Raw genomic sequence first — 21144 nt, forward strand, 5'->3', positions numbered from 1 at the left:
AATTGTTCTTTTTTGATCAACAACCCTTTGTTCGGTGACAGTGAGGTGAGGATACTGTTGTGTGAATCTATGGTGTAGTTGTTGTCTGTATGCTGTCATGTTTGTTTCGAGTTTTGTGATGGTGTAGTAACTACGGATGATAAACTTATTCATTTCTACTGTCCATTTCATCCGTTGGCGTGGTTTTCCAGTCTTTGTGGTCTGTGGATGCATTGCCACAGAAACACCAAGGCTGGGTTTGTTCCTCACATCTGTTGAGGGCATTGCAGTAGCCATGCTTGGGCCGGTGCTGCTTTCGCCACCGGTAACCAAGGGAGACTGTGGCCTATTTTTCGAACATGAGCCTCTGCCTAACCCACGAACGCGGACCTTGTTAACCCGGGCGACGTCCGAGCCGGTATCACACTTTGATCTAGTTATTACCATAATAAATATCTTTACAGAATGTGGGTGTGGTCACTCTTAGCTTCATTTCTCCCCATAGACCTTACTGGCATGGGTGTCCCTACCAGGAGCTTATGCTCCAGCCTGCATTGCCCTATGGATCAGTAAAATTACTGGGCTCTCCCACCACGACCAGGTGGTGACCACGGGAGAGTTATTATTATTATTATTATTATTATTATTATTATTAACCCATCTCGATTATATTATAAGATTATTAAATTGAATATCTTATTGTTGAAATGCCTTGAATCTCAAATAAATTGTTATAAAGTAAAGTTTTAAATTGGAATAATTAGATATGTTTTTAAATTAAATGTTCAAAATAAATTTTGCAAGACCTGTTTCGAGGAACAAGGGGGCGCACTGATTCGACTTGCTCCAGAGCGCTGAATATATAGCTACGCCACTGAGACGACCCCCAAACTATCAACGGCCTATGAATTTAGTTTTGATCAGCAATCATTATCTGAATAATAATACTGTATAGCATATATGGAATTATGTCCTACTTGTAATTTTTCGAACGAACAAATTTTATTTTCTTGCATCTGGCGATTTTTGCAAACATTCGCACTAATTCAGGCATTCCGTTAATGAATGACCTTGACTATTTACAAAAACATCCTATGGGCTATTCTATTTTGTACACATACCCTACTCTCTTTTAGTAAATAATTACGGTTTGTCTGTCTTTTTGTAATGGTTTTAATTTATATAAATTTCAATCTAATTTTTTTGTATCTGTCCTATAAGATGACCCCGGATTTTTGGGGTCATTTTTTATGGTTCAACTATCGTCTTATCCGCCGAGATATACGGTATATGCAATTGTATGATAATTTCATACAGAAGAATTACATTTAATTTCCATTTGTTTCATTTACTATTATTTTTCAAATTTTTTATTTATAATTTTAAATTATTTTCTTCTCGTTAAAATTGATAGAACCGCACTGAATTATTTGCATTGATAACATACATTCAATATTAAAATGTGTTAATTATTTATTAAAATGAAAAATGCACAGTTTGATTTGAATGTTAGTTTTAAAACATTTAATTTCTTGTTATTTTTAATATATAAAATTTAATAAGAACTTATTAAGAATTATATTTCAAAATTAAAACTTATTAATATTCTTTCATTATTCTTATGCATTTTCTATACACTATTTTATCTACACTATAATTTAAATATTTGTTTATTATTTTACTGTAGATTGGTGGAAGTGATCAACTTGCAAATATAGATTTAGGACATGATTTATTAAAACGTACACGAAATGTTAATTCTTATGGTAAACTTTCATTTAATCTTTATCTATAATACAGTACTTTTAATTTAATATTTATTTATAAGTGTAAACAAAGATGAATAAGTATTGTAATTGTTAAGTAGATTTAGTAAATAAAAATTTAGGTAAAATTTATGATTTTTGTTTTAATATACAAGTCTGAATATCTGATGACCTTAGAAACATTGTGTTTATTGTATATAAGTAATTTTCAGCACTTTGATTGCAATAAATCTCTTTCAATATTTTATTCAGACATGTGAAAAGAAGAGTCTTGAACTTTCATTGTGTGATTAAGTGATAGATATTTTAGTGTTTTCTAATGAAACTTTTTTAAGGTAGTCTTAGTTGCATTGGTCTTATGCTGATTTACATTAGAATAGATAACATGCTGCAATAGTAGAACTTATATTTTCACTTTATTATTTGGTGTAGTTTTGATATGAGAAAAACTCTAATATATTTTGAAACATTATATCAATGTTTTTCAACTGGTCCATGACCAGTGCTGATCTGCATAAAAATTTCACTGGCCCACAGAAAAATACTTTACCATACTGGCACTGGTGCAGTTGATTACAGCTGACATTTAAATAGTAATCTGGAGTTACTATGTGTACTTTGTTACTTACAGTAACTCTAGATAAGCATAGTCCCATATAATTAGTCTACATTCACAGTCATATATAATTACTGATCCAAATAAAATTATACATAATTTTACTGGTCTCCAATGAGAAAAAGATTGAAGACAGTGCATTATATTACAGAATTGATTCTTAAAACACATAAAAGATTAATCCACAATTTAATAAGTATTAATTTATTTATTTCATTCAACTCTGTGAAATGTTTGTTTTCTTACAGAAATGTAGAAGATATTGTTTTATTAATGATGTAATTTCTAGACTTCTGTAAAAAAAAAAGGATGCATTATGCAAAGTAGTCCTTAGTGCTTAGAAATAAAAATTAACATTTTTCTATCTGCAATTATTTTTATTATTAATTGTTATGATTACGATGAGATTTCTGTATTGCTTGTTTTTGCTTTACAGTTGGATAATATTCATTTTATAGTTTTTCCCTTCTAGCAGTTTCCTTGATATACTTATTGTCATGTTGACAAGCCAGACAACTTCAGATATTTAATTTGCAACTTCTAATATGTTTCAGAAAGTTGCAAATTAAAGTTCAGTTGTTTCAAATTTAATATCTGTGATTCTTGTGATCATTAGAAAAGTATTTCATCATCCATTGTCATGAAATTTTTTAAAAATTAAATGATGTTTACACATGTCTTTACAGTGTTTTTAAATGATTACCGTATTTTTGTGTGTATATTCTACAATAGCATATATACACTGCAAAAAATTGCTAGAATAAAAGTAAAACAATATATTCTGTGCCTCTGGGACTAGCAAATTTGCAATTGCAATTTACAATCAGCATATATCCATATAATCCATACCCAAACAAAAACAGTGTCTTCATATTTATTTTCAAATATGCATGAAAATACTGGTTTTATTTTTATGAATGAAACATCATTAATTAATTAAGTCCTTAGTTTTCAAATTTGAGAAAGCCATAATTATTCTGTCCTTCCTTACATTAGTTACAATAGTCAAATATATAATAAAAGGTAAGACCAAATTTTATAGTTAGTCAGAAATCTAAATTTCCGGATTATTTTTGGGGTTTAGTTTGATTAATATGTGGCCTTAATAGGAGATTAGACCACCACATTAAATTTAATTTCAAACATAATTCTAATTGTTAATCTTAGCACAAGACAGCAGTCAAATTATATACCTTTAGGGCAAATTATGTTGTTTAGTTAATTTAAGGTATAACTTAAAAATTATTTAGTGATTTAGATTTTCGATTAAAATTTAAATTCAAATAAGAACTCTTATCTCCTTAAACATTATTAACTTAGATCATTCTTTTTTATTTATTTTGACCAAATTTAATATTCAACTTTGTTTAATTTATTAACAGATAATATATAAATTCTTTGAACACTATAAGATATTTATAGAATTATAATATAATTATAGGCTTAACTGTTCCATTGATCACTGCTGAATCAGGTGGAAAATTTGGTAAATCAGAAGGGAATGCTGTATGGCTCAATGAAGATAAAACAAGTGTTTTTGACTTCTATCAAGTGAGTAAATGATTAATGTAATATTACTGTAAAGAATTAAATTAATACCATACTTATCAGAAACCAAGATAGCTCTTTTAACATTAAAGCTTACTTTAAAGTACAGTTTTAAAGATGGAAGAAAATATTATTTTGAAAATTTGTTTATATATATCTCTATAATCTATGAATAATTCAGACTAAGATAAAGTCTCAAAATTTTTAGTCAGACTTAGAAATCCAATTTGCATGTTTCAATTTAGATTAATCAAGGGATTGATCTTAATCAATGAATGAAGATTAAGACCAATTCAGGTTTCTATAGTTTATGACATTATAAGTACAATGACTAGTAGACTAATCATGTAGACATTTGAGGGCTGAATAATCAAAAAATGTGTAGTGTGTTGGCTATTTCTTCTAACACACGTATAACTGACATGCACAGTTTTCTTATATGATCCTTTATGACAAATTTCAGTAATGTGTTATTGTTCAGAAATGATTGTTGTCAAAGAAATATAGGTGATAAGTCTTACAAATGATTTGCATAGAAGTGAATTTTAGTAATTATTTTATTGATAAAAATAATTGCTTAAATAAATTGCTTTAAATCATACATTTACAATGTATTTTAATTTTTTGAAAAATAACTTAAAAGGTAAAAACTTTTACTTATAAGTTATTACAAAATTTATGCAGTAATCAAAGTTGTACTGAACAGTTTTGGCACTCAAGGCAAACCTCATACCTGGCACTCCTGATTCAATGTTAATTACAAAAAAATTTTATGGGTTCATTCTGCACATGCCCACCTTTGTCCTCTTAATTATTTCACTAGTAATAATGTGATTAATAATGATTTAGTTTTACATTAAAAAATTATTGGAAAAATAAATTATACATTTTATAAGTGAGTCTTTTTATATATAGTGATATTGAACAGCAAATAAATTTAAATAAGAAAGAAACTAAGAAGAAAATACAAATTTTGTTAGCATTTTTCATTTATCTAATTTGCTATAAAATGTTAAACTCCTACTTTGCAACTACCAATAGTTCTGAGCAAAAATTGTCTTTTAAAAGGGTTTCTTATATTTATTTTTCCACTTATCAAAATAACAGAAATATAAGACTTAATAAGGCACAAGTTTATTTTCTCATTTAAAGTATAGTATATTTCTGACAAAGTACAGTAGAGCCCACAACTCAACTTAATGTGAACTGAGAAGGTGACAGGTTACCAAAAATGACAAGGTTTATGGCACAGTAATGATACTAGTCTAAATAGTGGAATTTTCATAAAGGTATATATATGCAAATCCATATATATATATTAACTATGTACTAATAGTGACTATTTCTATTTGTTGTTAAATTATAGTTTTAAAATATATTGGTTTTTCAGTGGCTACTATCAAGTTAATTACATTCTCATTGTGGTGTTTTATAGTAGCACTTAGAAAAATGGTTGCATTCTATGCTAACATATAGAATTGATTCTATTATCAAGTGCTATCAATGAATAACAATTTATTTGATTCTAGTGTTAAGTTGTAGGGGTAAAAATTAGATTACTTTTTTAACAACATGACAAGTTTTATGGAATGTTGAATTATCAAAAGTGAGTTTCCAGGACTGTAAGAAGGAAAGGCTATTAAAAGCTTTAATTAGTTACTACTTCATAATTGCTCTCACACAACTGATTAAAAACAATACATCTGCAACCCACATTAACTGTTCTAATGTCATGTTACAAGTGATAGTTTTTTTAATTTTTGTCCTACTCCTAAATCAGAAGAGCAATAAGCTGGAAGATATAGCATATTTTTATTAAGATGCAATTTTCAAATTGCAGAGGACCTATACATTCCCACTGTCATCTGTACATCTATCCTTCATTAATCTGGAGTTAGATATATAGAAAACTGGAATCAGAGGCTCTTATTAACTATATGAAAATTTTCAGTCTGGACTGGACGTTTTCATATAGTTAATAGGATAAATAATAGTTAATAATTTTTTAAAATTAAAATATGATTAAAAATTGCAGCCAAGCATTGTGACAATGTCACAATAATATACATTTGATTTTTGATTATCAGTTGACACGAAGATATTTATAGATATTAGTTAAAATTTCTGCTTCAGTCAATTAAAATTTAAAGTTTTAAATAAAAATTTATTTTATATTCATTTCATGGTATAAGTGACAAAATGTTGAATGTTTGAATATTGCAAAAAGAACTAAAAAAATTTATCAATTTTTTAAAATGTGATGCTTGGTTTAGTTCTTTTCGCACTAGAGAGAAACCAAATTTTATTAAAATCCTTTTAATTAGGATTATGCTCATTTATGCAGTTTCTATTTTGTTAGAAAATTATACCAATTAATATAATTACTATTTTTTATGCTGTTTTTCATATGCAAATTCATGTATTTAAGTAATTAAATTTATGTCAGTTAAAGTTTTATATGATTATTTTAAAAGTGTTTCTATGATAAATAAATATAAAATTATTATTATTTTAGTTTTTTATGCGTCTACCGGATACTTCTATTCAGAGATATTTAAAGTTATTTACATTTTATTCTTTATCTGAAGTTGAATCAATTATGCAGAAACATATGGTATGAAATAATTTTTATATGTTTACTTAATGTGTAGATTTTCTTATTATTTTAAATAAAATATTAAAAAATATTTATTATGAGTAATTTTTAAAAGAATTAAGTTTTATTATTTATTTCAAGGAATTATGAATATAAATTAGAAGGATATTATATAATTATGTTTCTGTTTTCATTTACTCTTTTTTCAGGATTAAAATGAAATTTGAAATTTTACATCAAATTTCATTATAATTTAATTTAACTAAACTAATTTAACTTTATTAACTGAAACAATGAAAATAACTAATAAAAGTTTACAAGCATCTCTTTCATGAAATCTTTTAACTTTTAATTTCATTTTAATTTTATGGATCATATTTTCATGACTCATCAAATTATCGTAAAAATAATCTAGAAATTATTTATTAACAAATATAAATGTAAATATTTAATACAGGTATACCTTGAGTTACGTCGTTCCCGATTATACGTCGTTTGTCAAAAAAGTATATGGAAAAATAAAAATCAAGTTTAAGTCAGTTTATTTGACTTTAAATCCGTCCGCCACAAACATTGAAGTCGTAATATCACTAGAAAAGCATTGAAAGCACATAAAATCATATTAAAATATGTACATTTACAGTACATGTTAATATAATCATCATAAATCCTAGAGAACAAAACATGAAAACATCTGTGTTTCTGTGTTGTCGTCTTATTTAGCAGTCTTTAAGTGCTCATTATTGGCGTTTCCTGCTCATTATTGGCGTTTAGTTACGACGTAAGTCGAAACTACGACTTACATCGTAACTACACAAGTAAATTCGACTTACGTCGCCTCTCCTGGAACCAATTACCGACGTAAGACGAGGTATATCTGTATTAGATTTACTTGTCAGTTCAAAAGCATAAATTCATTTCTTTCTGTTTAGAATAATTTAATATCTTGATGTATTTATCAATTGCTCAATGATTTTTAGACATGATCATTATTATTAAGCATTTCAAGATATAAAAATGTTATTTTTATGACAATATTAGTTTAGTTTATGAGACATGCTAGACATTCTTTCATATTTTAAAAGAATCATTAAGAATTAATATATCTTATTTTAATAGCTATATTTTCTGACAAGAATGCTTTTCAATTTTTTATAACACTATTTTAATTATTTAACAGACTTAATTTTTCTGAAATTTTAATTATTTTATGATTCTGTAATTATAATTTGTGTTGATGATGTGATTAGATGTGTTATACAAAACATAAGTTATATGTTTAATAAATAGATTAACTAAACATTTAATAAAATTTTTAAAATAATTTTTTTATTGCATTTATATTTTATTAATTGTATATAAGAACTGTTGGTGTATTTTTAGATACTTAGACCAGATATAAAAGACATGATATACATTTTTTTAATTTACAAAATTACACTTGTATTTTAAAAGTCAAAATAATCAGTATAAAATGAAAACAGTTGTGCATAATATAATTTTGCATGTGAAAAAGTCTGTCATTAATAGATTTTTTCATATTAACATAGATCTTCTTTACAAAATTATATTGACGTTTCGATGTTTTAGAATCTTTGTATTTAAATGAAAAGTGTTATTACTCATAATCAATCCTAATGTTAACAAAACAAAATTTTGATAAAATTTACTTATAAAATATTTTAAAAATGCAGTTAATTACTGTGCCTTCTTATTAATTTATGTGCTAATACAGTGGGTGATCGGTTAACAAACAAATTGGATAACAAACACTCTCGCAAAAGATTTTTATGATTGGACATGAACACATGATCAGATAACGAACACCTCACAGAACAAACACAAGAACAAGCGACATAAAATAATGAATACCAATTGGTCTTCCCTCGTCTTCGGGCAACAATTCGAAACTTTTCAGAGTGTGGGAGATATCAACATTGATGCTCAACCCGGTATATACTGATTGGATAGTATTCCTCCAAACTTTGAAACTCTCCCTTGTAATTTCAGCTTTTTACAGAAACAATATTTTTATATTGTTTAAAATTCAATTTCTTTAAAAAAGATCTTTCTTTCTTAAAAATAATTGATGAAACTTCACAGTTAAGAATGATAAGTTCAATTGTTGTTATTTTATCTGGACCGCATTTCATCAGAGACAAAGACTACTGGGTTTTATCTTTGTTATTCTTTATTTTACTATGCATTTCGGGTGCAATCTTTTGGTCTAACTTGCACCCCTCATCAGGTGTTACATTTCTATTAGAGGTAGAAAACACATTTATTACATTAATTATTGTAGTGGAATTTTTTTTACAAGTTACACGAAGTTATTACAATTTTTTACATGTTACAAGGAGTTATTACAAATTATATTATTATTAACATTATAGTGAACTAATCTTTTTTTACATTTAGACATTCAGTTACGAGGTGTTGATGTTTTGTCCCCTAAGGCATTTCTAACAGCCTTTCTGTCGGTTTACTTGCTTTTTTTAGTCCCTTCCATTTCCTCCCATACTTCGTCAATCTCCATGCCTTTGTTTAAGTTTATGGTGTTGTTTTTATTAACTATTGCAAAGTGTTCTTTGAATTTTCGTAAATAATTGTCCTTCTCTTTATGGATTATTTTTACACTTTTGATATCGATTGTACATCCAAATTTGCTGCAGTGATTAGTCCATGGTGATTGGTTATATTTGAGTCTGATTGCTGCTTTGTGTTCTTTTATTCTGGTTTTGAGTTGCCTTCCTGTTTCTCCTATGTATATTGCTGGTTTTTTGCATGTACATTTTATTTCATATACTACTACTGCTTCGTCTAGTTTTTCATTATTTTTAATTTTATTGATATCGATGTTGTTTCTAATTTTATTTTTTAGTTTGGCTGCTAGTATAATATCATTTTTTCTGAATACATTTCTATATTTTTCGTATGTGCTTTTAATATAGGGAAATGACGTATATGTAATATTTGCATTGTTATTTTTAACATTGAGTCTGTTTTTTTATAAATTCTGTTATCCATTTTTTTATTAATCTGTTTGGGTAATTGTTCAAAATAAAAGTATTTATTAGTTCATTTTTTTGTTTTTCTCTGTCTTTAATCCTAGACGTTTTGTTCCATATTTTTGATAATGCTGTTATAAAATTATTTCTTTTAATTGTTATAGGACAATACGATTTATAGTTAAGGAGTTTGTCTACATTGCTGCTTTTTTTGTATTGTTTTATGTTGAGGATGTTTTTTTCCCGGTTTATAGTTATGTCTAAATAATTAATTTCATTTTTATTCTCTGTTTCACTTTCAAACTTTAGTGTATTGCTTAGTGTGTTTGCATAGTTGTATATTATATTTTTATTGGTTATTGCCTTGTTGTATATTATTATTATATCATCATTAGAAAACCACAACTTAAAATTTGACTTAAAAACACAAAGCAGGCAATATATGCAGACCACTTGTAGATTTTAAACACACAATGTTATCTAACTTAGAACTATTCATAAAGAAAAAACTAAAAATAATTTCATACTTAACCTACTTAATAAAAAACACCGATGAATTAATAAGAGAACTGATGGGTGTAAAGATGAAACCAACATATAGGTTTCTAAGTCTGGACATAATTTCTATGTACCCATCAATAAGATGGGAACTCATTGAAAAAAGCCTATGCAATGTAGACATACGTAACTGGTTACTAGAACTAATAAAATATAGTTTTAAAAATAATTACTACCATATAGAGGAAAAAATATATAGACAAAAAAATGGTATTAATATGGGAACAATAATTGGACCAAAATACTTGCTGAAGTATGCATGACAGAAATAGATAAAAGATTAGCAAATATAAATGGAATAGTTTTTATGGCTAGATATGTAGATGATATAATAATAATATACGACAAGGCAATAACCAATGAAAATATAATATACAACTATGCAAACACACTAAGCAATACACTAAAGTTCGAAAGTGAAATAGAGAATAAAAATGAAATTAATTATCTAGACATAACTATAAACCCGGAAAAAAACATCCTCAACATAAACCAATACAAAAAGAAGCAGCAATGTAGACAAACTCCTTAACTATAAATCGTATTGTCCTATAACAATTAAAAGAAATAATTTTATAACAGCATTATCAAAAATATGGAACAAAACGTCTAGGATTAAAGACAGAGAAAAACAAAAAAATGAACTAATAAATACTTTTATTTTGAACAATTACCCAAACAGATTAATAAAAAAATGGATAACAGAATTTATAAAAAAACAGACTCAATGTTAAAAATAACAATGCAAATATTACATATACGTCATTTCCCTATATTAAAAGCACATACGAAAAATATAGAAATGTATTCAGAAAAAATGATATTATACTAGCAGCCAAACTAAAAAATAAAATTAGAAACAACATCGATATCAATAAAATTAAAAATAATGAAAAACTAGACGAAGCAGTAGTAGTATATGAAATAAAATGTACATGCAAAAAACCAGCAATATACATAGGAGAAACAGGAAGGCAACTCAAAACCAGAATAAAAGAACACAAAGCAGCAATCAGACTCAAATATAACCAATCACCATGGACTAATCACTGCAGCAAATTTGGATGTACAATCGATATCAAAAGTGTAAAAATAATCCATAAAGAGAAGGACAATTATTTACGAAAATTCAAAGAACACTTTGCAATAGTTAATAAAAACAACACCATAAACTTAAACAAAGGCATGGAGATTGACGAAGTATGGGAGGAAATGGAAGGGACTAAAAAAAGCAAGTAAACCGACAGAAAGGCTGTTAGAAATGCCTTAGGGGACAAAACATCAACACCTCGTAACTGAATGTCTAAATGTAAAAAAAGATTAGTTCACTATAATGTTAATAATAATATAATTTGTAATAACTCCTTGTAACATGTAAAAAATTGTAATAACTTCGTGTAACTTGTAAAAAAAATTCCACTACAATAATTAATGTAATAAATGTGTTTTCTACCACTAATAGAAATGTAACACCTGATAAGGGGTGCAAGTTAGACCAAAAGATTGCACCCGAAATGCATAGTAAAATAAAGAATAACAAAGATAAAACCCAGTAGTCTTTGTCTCTGATGAAATGCGGTCCAGATAAAATAACAACAATTGAACTTATCATTCTTAACTGTGAAGTTTCATCAATTATTTTTAAGAAAGAAAGATCTTTTTTAAAGAAATTGAATTTTAAACCATATAAAGAAGCCGCACCATTGATATTACATATCTGTTACTTATAGAATATTTTTATAGTATTCGTGAGACTGTCAGGTGGGCACTCGTTAAGTTTTGCATGGGTTTTTCTTTTCAAAAGGTGAGAGTATAATAGCAAAGGTAGAGAGAAGGCAGAAGATGCTTAATGTTGCTGGGCAGTATGGCGTAAACAGGTCTACAGTAGGCCGCAGTTTAATCTTATTTAAGAAAGATACAGTATAATCAGTAAGAATCAAGCAGCTAAAGGAATAACAAAAATCACATCTGAGAAATAAAGAACATTGAAGAGCTCATAATGGTACCTGAAACGGATCTGATGACAGAAGAATGCCAAGAACTCTTGAATAAACAACACCAAGAAACTTGGCGAGATATGTTTTTTTTCTTCTGAAAAAGAGGATTAATGCTGATATCTGCTATTAAACATCTTTTGAAAAAGTAGGAGGATGTCAGAACAACAGTCTTAGAATGGCATTCAAACCAGATTGAGGCTTGGAAATTTCTACAATTACAATGCTATTAATTACTTCTGAAAAATCCTGAAGAAGAGATAAAAGCAATCGACATTAGACAGATTGTTTAACTCCCTCAAATGGAAAAAACATGACTAATAAAAATGCAAGATTGTGTATGTATGTATTTTTATTATTACATATAAATAAACGTAGTAAGAAAGTATATATTTTTTTTATTTTTTGGGGTCTCCAGAATGAATTAATTAAATTTCCATTAAAACCTATGGTAAGTCAATAATCGGTTAACGAACAATTCGGATAACGAACAAAGTCTTGGAATGGATTATGTTTGTTAACTGATCACCCATTGTAATTTGTAAATTATGCATTATCAAAGTATATAAATATATTTTGATTGTAAAACTTTAGATTAGTAATCAGTTTGTATATATATTATGGATGAAAGTTTGATCATAAAGTAATGAAATAAATAAATATTAAGCACTAATTTACATATATCTTAATTCTTTCTTCCACGAAAAACCTTGACAATCCAGTGTTTTTATACAACTGCTAACGTTTTCAACCCCTTCGGGGTCTTCATCAGGCACAGCACAAAGGTAGTTTCAAATGCCCGTGAATGGAACCAAGAAACCAAAGCGAGTTCTATTCCAATTTTTGAAATCAAAGAAATTGGAAGATAAAAATGGAACATTATGCACGAGCTATTATCTATTATCTACGCCTGCGTACTATTTACGTTCGCCGCTCTTTAAATTTAAAACAAATTAATGCAATATTAAGTTATTTGTGGGTGTGGACTTCCCTCATAGCAAAATTTCCAGGCTTGCGATATGTTGATTGCATCAACCCCGAAGGGGTTGAAAACGTTAGCAGTTGTATAAAAACACTGGATTGTCAAGGTTTTTCGTGGAAGAAAGAATTAAGTTTCATCCAGTCTACAGTAAGAAGTATAGTTGTTACATATATCTTTTTTGAAATTTTAGGAAAAGCCAGAAAATTGGTATGCACAGAAAAGGCTTGCTGAAAATGTTACCAGATTGATACATGGAGGTATGTAATTTCAATACTTTTATATATTACATTTTTTCACATACTGTAATTTTTATTTATATTTTAGAGACAGGCTTGAGATTAGCAAAACTAGCAACTGATGTTTTATATAACAATTCATTCACATCCTTAAATGAATTAAATGAATCTGAGATGAAGCAAATTTTTAAACAAGTACCATCAATTGAACTTTTATTAGAACCTGGAATCACATTAATTGATTTAGCAATGAAAGCAAAATGTTTTGGATCATTGAGTAAGTTAAGTTAAATTTGTTTTATTATGATTTATAATATAATACAATATTATATTTCTATAATTAGAGGATGCAAACAGAATAATTAGTGCTGGTGGAATGTATGTAAACAACCAAAAAGTAACCACACCTAATTATGTAATTGTGGCTGGACAACATATTCTTAATAATGGATTAACTTTGTTAAGGACAGGTGTGTATTTATCAATTAGTTTCATAATATTTCACTTCTTTTCAGCAGCTTTAACATTTAAATGAAATGATAATTTCTAACAGTGTAAACTTAAAAGAAATTATACTGTTTTTCATAAGTTATCACTCATTAAATTTTATTCAGAAATGAAAAGAAAGTAAATTTAAATGACATACTAGCATGTTTGATTATTTGTTATGAATATCATAACAATACAGGTTTGTTGAAATATTGAATAGACAAAAACAAGCTAATAATATATAATATTGTATAATGGTAATTTGTAAGTTAGAATGTTCAATATTAATAGTTACAAATTTATTTTTCATTTGTAATATGCATAATAAAGTTTTTCAAATGGGGTCCTAGTAATCCTGGCTGTTTTTTAACCTGGGAAATTCTTTTCATTCCAGGAAATCTTGCAAATTTTATAGAAGGTCACTTTTTCTTATTTTGTGTTAAGGTTGAGGAAATTATGCAAATAGAAAGTATAATTAATTCATAAACTATCAGAATACATTTGTATTTATTAATTTTAAGCCTGCTTATTGGTTTTTTGAATTTTTGCTTGTTATGGCATGTTGCAGATTGTCAATAATCGATATGTAGCCTATTTGTGGCAAGACTATGAAAATTCTTTACTTGTTAGAACCTGTAATATCTGGAATAATTGTGCTTATGTTGTCTTTATTTTTAACTATATCTAGTAGCTTGAATAACTACATTATGCCAGGTTGTGCAAATTGGGCAAGGATACAAATGAGTATGAAGTTTTTCTTCATAAACCCAATTATTAAAGCCAAACAAACTGCCGAATTATCAGACCATACTTGATGCCACTTAAAGCAGCCGAGGTAGACAAATCAAGAATACTAGAGAGAAAAAGAAGTACTGCAATGCATCTTGAAAATGAACTAGAAATCTTTGATGCTACAGGTGAAAAAACACATAACATATCATCATCATCCCTGGGCTTATTGCCCATTGATGTCTAATGACTTTTCCACTATTTCCTTCCATTTCTCTCGAGCCATTGGCAATTTTCTCAATTTCCATACATTTGCTCCACACCACTTCACATCATCAATCCATTCTCTATATGGTCTGCCTTTTTTGTTGGATTCATCCATAATACTGTAGACTAAAGTCTTAATTTTTCTGTTTTCATTCATTTTTGTAATGCGTCCAAACAGTTGAAGTTTTCGTTGTATAATTTTTTGTAAGAGATTCTTTTTCATATATATCCTATTATAAAGTTCTTTGTTTGTGACTTTCTGCATCCATCCTATTTGTAAGATCTTTCGGTAACAGTGTCTTTCAAATGCTAATATTTTTCTTTCCATATCTTTTGTTATTACCATGTCTCACAGGCATACAGCATGCAGGAGAAGATGCAGGTGTTCAATACTTTTAATTTTGTCTGCAAACTAATTGCTTTACTTTTCCAGATTTTGTTCATTGCTTTCAAATTTGTTTTTGCCTTGGCTATTCTAATCTCTATTTGTTTTTTGCAATCCAGATTATAGGTTAGTTTGCTTCCTAAATATGCAAAGCTCTCTATATTTTCAATGTTTTTCTCACCTACTAGGATGTTTCTTGTCAGATAGTTATCACCAAATATCATTGTCTTAGTTTTTTTCGCTATTGATAGTCAGTCCATATCTTTTTCCTTCTTCATTAAGCAGATGTAATGTTTTCTCTAGTTGTTCTTCACTTTCTTCGATGATAACTATGTCATCTGCAAATCTCAGGTTATTGAATTTTACACCATGAACTGATGTTCCCTGCATCTCTTGCATCATTTTATCCATGACACTTTCTAAGAGACTTATGAAGATAGATGGAGATATAGGATTTCCCTGTCAGGTGCCCTCTTTTTGGTTTGAACCAGTTTCCTAGCTCCCCACGCAATCTCACAGCTGCTTCTGCATTATCATTAATATAACTTAGCATTTTTATTAGTTTATGATCCACTCCATAAGATTTTAGCACTGCCAAAGATGGCTTTTTGGTCTATGCTGTCAAATGCCTTCTGAAAGTCCACAAAACAGGAATAGATGTTTTTCTGCTTTCTTCTTGCCCTTTCAACTAATAGCCGTAACATTAGTATCTGTTGTGTTGTACATCTGTCTTTCCTGAAACCTGCCTGTTCATCTGCTAAGTGTTGTTCTTCCATCAAACTACTTAGTCTCTCCTTTAAGATCATCATCAAAATTTTTCTTATGTAGCTTGTTAGGGCAATCATTTTATAATTTTTGCACTCTAACATGCTGCTTTTCTTATGTATTGTCACCAATACCAATTTTGCCCATTCTTTAGATATCTTTCCTTGTTTCCATACTTCATTGCACACTTAGTGTATCTCGTCAATTAAGCTTTCTCCTCCATGCTTAATCATCTCTCCTATGATTTTGTCATGTCTGGGACTCTCATAGTCTTTTAACCGTTTCACTGCCTTTTCAACTTCCTCTCTCATAATATCATTTTCATTTTCAACACTTGGTGGCGATATCTTCCTAAATTCATCTACTAGATTCTCTAATACATCGGTATCTAATATTTCCTTGTATAGTTCAGAACAATAACTTGTCCACCTATGTAGGACTTCCACCCTGTCCACTAAAACCTCTCCCTTCTCATCTTTGATTGCCATTTGCTTTGATTTCCATTCCTGGTTGACATTTCTGATCATCTTATATACTTCTCCAGTCTTACATTCACCATAATATTTTTTCTATGTTTCTACACTGATCCTCTAGCCAATTTGCTTTATCCATCCTAACTGCTTTTTTCACTTCATTGCACTTTACCTTATACAGTGGAACCTCAGTATACGACCTTTAATCAGTTCCTGATGTTTGGACTTATACTGAATAGGATGTATACCAAACCAACCTTTTCCCATAAGAAGTAATGTAAAAATGATTAACCCTTTCCCTGCCGTTTGCCACGCCCCCTTATTTTGTAAAACGGCCAAGGTCAAAATAGGTAAATCAGGCAATATTATTTTAAAAATTCACCAAAAATTAAATTATTATTTGATTCATATGAAAAAAATCACATATATTTATCAATATAGTTAGTTTTAAATACGACATTTTTCAATAAAGTTTGTTTGAAAAATTTATGAGAAAAAAAAAATAATATATGATAATTGACATTCAAACTTGAAAATTTGTTACTTTTTGTCAAAATTAACATTGTCTGGTTACTTTATTCTTATTGTCACTGAGCCAGAATGACGTAGAATATTGTTCTGTACAATTTGATATTACATTTATGCACGTACGTTTATTCGTTGTGAAATTATCGCACATTATATCAAACATTTGTTTGAAATCTGAACTTTATTCTGCTTTCATCTAATATAATTAACTAATATACTTTATTCATTTCATATCAAACAAGACTATATATTTTTGTAATAAACATATGATTACCAATAGCAATAGATGTAACATTTGCTAATATTTTAGATTTAAAAAAAAATTAAAAATTAAAAATTAAAAAAAATATATAAAATATCAGAACTGAAGGTCATAACTTAAATATTTACGATATATTAACATATTATAGCTGAATAAACTTATTATAGCATAAATCAACTTATTATAGTAATATTATTGCATGAATATGCTAAAAATAAAATAAAAAATTATCAGAAAATGAAAAATTAAGAAAAAATAACCGATAATTAAAATTTTTTAAGTCGACAAAACACCACCTGGACAAAAATATGTAGAATGAACGATAAACAAGACGATGCCGTCAAGTGCTGACATCTGTTGTCGATAAATTTTATAAAAATCGATTGTTAACAGGGTAACGATCAATCGGTACCCTGGCCGTTTTGCTAAACGAATAGGGTAACGATAGATCGGTACCCTGGCCGGGAAAGGGTTAATGTCTCATGTGAAAAAAACTCCTCTTGATATGGTATATTAATGGGGTTGTAAAATAATTGAAACACTGTTTGAGCACATTAATAAAAAAATAAATTTTATTATAGATTTTTAAAGTTATTACAATAATAATCGCAAATAATTGCCTCTGATACGCTGTCGCTAGCACACTGTTTTTCAGTTATCCAAAGCAAAAGCAATTTCTCAACATGATCTAATGTCTCCGATCTCTGTTTAGAAATTGATTTAACCCCTTTCGCAACGTTAGCAGATTTAATAATGTCTTTATTTTTTACGATTGTCGATATCATCATTCTCAGAATACAGTATGCAACAGTTAAATCTTGAACACACATGCCACCTTCATGTTTCTCAACAATCTGTTTTTTCAGTTCCATTGTGATTCTAGTCATTGTTTTAGTTTTCTGTTGCTTTTCATTTGCCTTTTTGCAATTCATGATTAATAAAAATAATAAAATTTTACTTACAAATTAAAATTAGGAGAAATTTAACAAAGTTATAGACCGTGGCACTGTGAACGTCTAGTCTGGTCTAGTACACCGATAGTGCTACTTGTTCATAGATGGTGTGTATAATTGAATTAAGTGCGTATACTGAACAAAAGTCGTATACCGAGCAAAATTTGTTTTGTCCAAACAGGATGTATTCCGAATTGGACATATTCTAAAGCAGACGTATACCGAGGTCAGGTACCACTGTACTGTTTTTCCAACTCTTCAGAAATGTCTCTTCTAAGCCTAAGAGCTCTTTTCTGTTGGACAAGCTTTAGAGTTTCTTGTTGATTTTTTCCTCTTCTGGTAGGGTTTGCTCAATTGCTTCTCTTATTGCCTTTGTTATTTCTTCCTTTCTTGTGTCTAGCTCTTCCATCCTGTCTAAGGGTTTTATCTTCTTCTCAAGTGTATTTCTATATATGCTCCCTATTTTTTAGCTTTGAAATGTCTCTTTTCTTTTGGAAATGTACATTAACTTTTCTCTTTAGTTTTATCTTTATGTTTACAATGACTAAGCTGTGATCAGAATTTATGTCGGCTCCCTGAAAGGTTCGACACTGTTGAACTGATGTTGATCATTTCCTTTGGATCAAAATCATATCAATCATGTTTCTTGTTCCATCATTTGATCTCCATGTCCATTTTCTACAGTTCTTTTGCTAGAATTTGGTGTTGCATATTATTAAATCTTGATGTAGGGAAAATTCAAGCAGTCTTTCCCCTTGTTCATTTCTTGCTCCATATCCGTACTTATCCATTACTCTTTCCCAACTTTCATTATTATTTCCAATCTTAGCATTCCAGTCACCTCCAATGATGATCACATTTCTCCGTGGTGTTTTCTCTGTTATCATGCTTATATCTTTATAGAAAAGTTTAATCTCCTCTTCATTGCTATCTGAGATAGGTGCATATACTAGGATTACTGATATATTAAATGGCTTTGCTTCAAATCTTGCCCATCATCAATCTTGCACTAACTGGGTTGTATCCTAACAATGCTGCTCATGCTCTTTTACTAAACAGAAATCCAACACCAGCTTCATGCCTTGTATCATTTCCTGACCAGATGACTTTACCACCATTCAGTTCTCCTGATGCTGTCCAATGCATCTCTGCTAAGTTTAATATGTTACATTGGTATCTATCCATTTCCTTCCAAAGCAGCTCTAGTTTTCCAGGTGACCATAATGTTCTGACATTCCAGGTTCCTACTGGAAGTACTTGTGTTGCTGGGTGAAGCTTTCTTTTCTTTCTTTCAGTAGTCAATCTTTTTGACCCAACCCAAATTACTCGGTTGGTGTTGCAGGCCTTGTTTATCCAGGCAACATCTGAGCTGGCATCTTTTATCTTTTTCTTGTATTGACATCAGATTTCATTTGTGTTGTTGTTTTATAGTTAGTGCATTGACACTCATCTAACCAACCTTAATCCTTTTTCCAGGCTTGGGATTGGCATGTTTTCTCTAGAGATTACGTGGCGGAGTTACATAACATCTGCCTTCTCTTAAATGAATTAAAGACAATTCCATTCGCATCAATTGAATTGGAAAGGGCATTCTTGGTAGCAGAATTTTTCATTACTAAAATAAGAACCAGATTGAGTGATAGGAGTATTGACCATATTTGCTCTTTAAAATCTTATTCTAAAAATTTACAATAATATTTTGTATTGTGTTTTATTTAAAAAACTAAAATTAACTTCTAAGTTAGAAGTTTCATCTAAGTTCATTTTTTTTTTTAAATTCATACTATTAGTTCACACTCTCCCTATATCTTGTTCATTCAAATTTTCAATTGTTAATAAAATACTTTCTATTCATCCACTCAAGTTCAAATACATTTTTTTTAAACTCGTAGTGGATGACACTTGATGTTAATACAGTTTTTTCAAATATTAATTCATTAATTAATTAAATTTAAACTGTGGCGCCCGTCAGCAATATGCCGATTCGGACTGATAGAGAGCGTGAGAAGAAAAAAGCGAACTTTGAACTACTCTTTCACTTTTCGGACCAACAACGACAGGAGACGGACAAAAATTTCTCTTATATAACATATTTATGTATATACATGTTTATATTAATTGTAATTATTTAATAAAAAGTAATTAAAATAAAATTTGTCTTTGTTGACCTAAGTAGGAATTTACTTTAAAAAATTTCTTTTTATATTACTTGTTTTTTAAATTTTCAACTCAATTCAAAGGCATGGGTTCGCAATTTGTAGTTTAAGAAGCCCTACTGTAAAAAAATCATACACGTGTTAAAGTAAATTTTATATTCCACAATGAGGATCTTTTTTACATGTACACATCATTATCTATTTACATATAATTAACTAAATTGCATTAAACTGGGCACTTCAATAACTCATTCCTTCAATAACTCATGCCAAATTTCTAATTACAATTTTGTAAATGATTTATTGTTTGTTCCCTATATATTGCAAAGCAGTTTATTATAAAGTAAATTATTATTAATTTTCTTATATCTGATGATTTTTGATATAATAATATAACCTAAAGTAACAATAATAAATTCATCTAATAGGTAAAAGAAACTATTACTTAGTTAAATGGTTGTAAAGGTATGTATGATTTAATCATTATTATTTTTAAATATTGGCTGTTTTTATTATAATAATTTTTCTACTTAATAGGTACAGATGAAAATAAATATGGATAATTTAGTTTATATTTTGTACAAATAAATTTTTTAAATATACTGTATAATCTTGTGTGTAGTTATTTTTCTTAATTTCAAATAAGTATTTATAACAATAGTCTACAAATTTCAAAATAAAAACTCTCTTATTTGAAGAAAATTTATTGAATATTGAATGTAAGTTATATAAAAAGAAATTTTTTTATATTATTCAAATGCACAGACAAATACATTCCTTATTTGTTTCAGAGAAGTAATGCATATATCTGTTAAATTCAATTATGAAATGATAGAATGTGTACATTTATTAAA

General features: G+C 28.5%; 1 protein-coding gene across 1 annotated transcript in view; it reads left to right on the top strand.

Annotated features, from left to right (window-relative positions):
• The window catches only part of TyrRS-m (Tyrosine--tRNA ligase, mitochondrial), a 35241-nt gene extending 14334 nt beyond the window's left edge, over nt 1-20907 (top strand). Inside the window, exons 7-14 of the mRNA XM_067286297.1 lie at nt 1667-1745; nt 3803-3912; nt 6425-6523; nt 13238-13304; nt 13372-13560; nt 13628-13753; nt 20719-20755; nt 20828-20907. Of these exons, the coding sequence (XP_067142398.1) occupies nt 1667-1745; nt 3803-3912; nt 6425-6523; nt 13238-13304; nt 13372-13560; nt 13628-13753; nt 20719-20753 (705 nt within the window). The 3' untranslated portion in view covers nt 20754-20755; nt 20828-20907. The remainder of the gene's footprint in view (nt 1-1666; nt 1746-3802; nt 3913-6424; nt 6524-13237; nt 13305-13371; nt 13561-13627; nt 13754-20718; nt 20756-20827) is intronic.
• The last annotated feature ends 237 nt before the right edge of the window (nt 20908-21144 follow it).

This window comes from Centruroides vittatus, unplaced genomic scaffold (genome assembly GCF_030686945.1).
Source record: "Centruroides vittatus isolate TY-2023 unplaced genomic scaffold, ASM3068694v2 scaffold_3315, whole genome shotgun sequence".
NCBI classification, from domain to species: Eukaryota; Metazoa; Arthropoda; class Arachnida; order Scorpiones; family Buthidae; genus Centruroides; species Centruroides vittatus.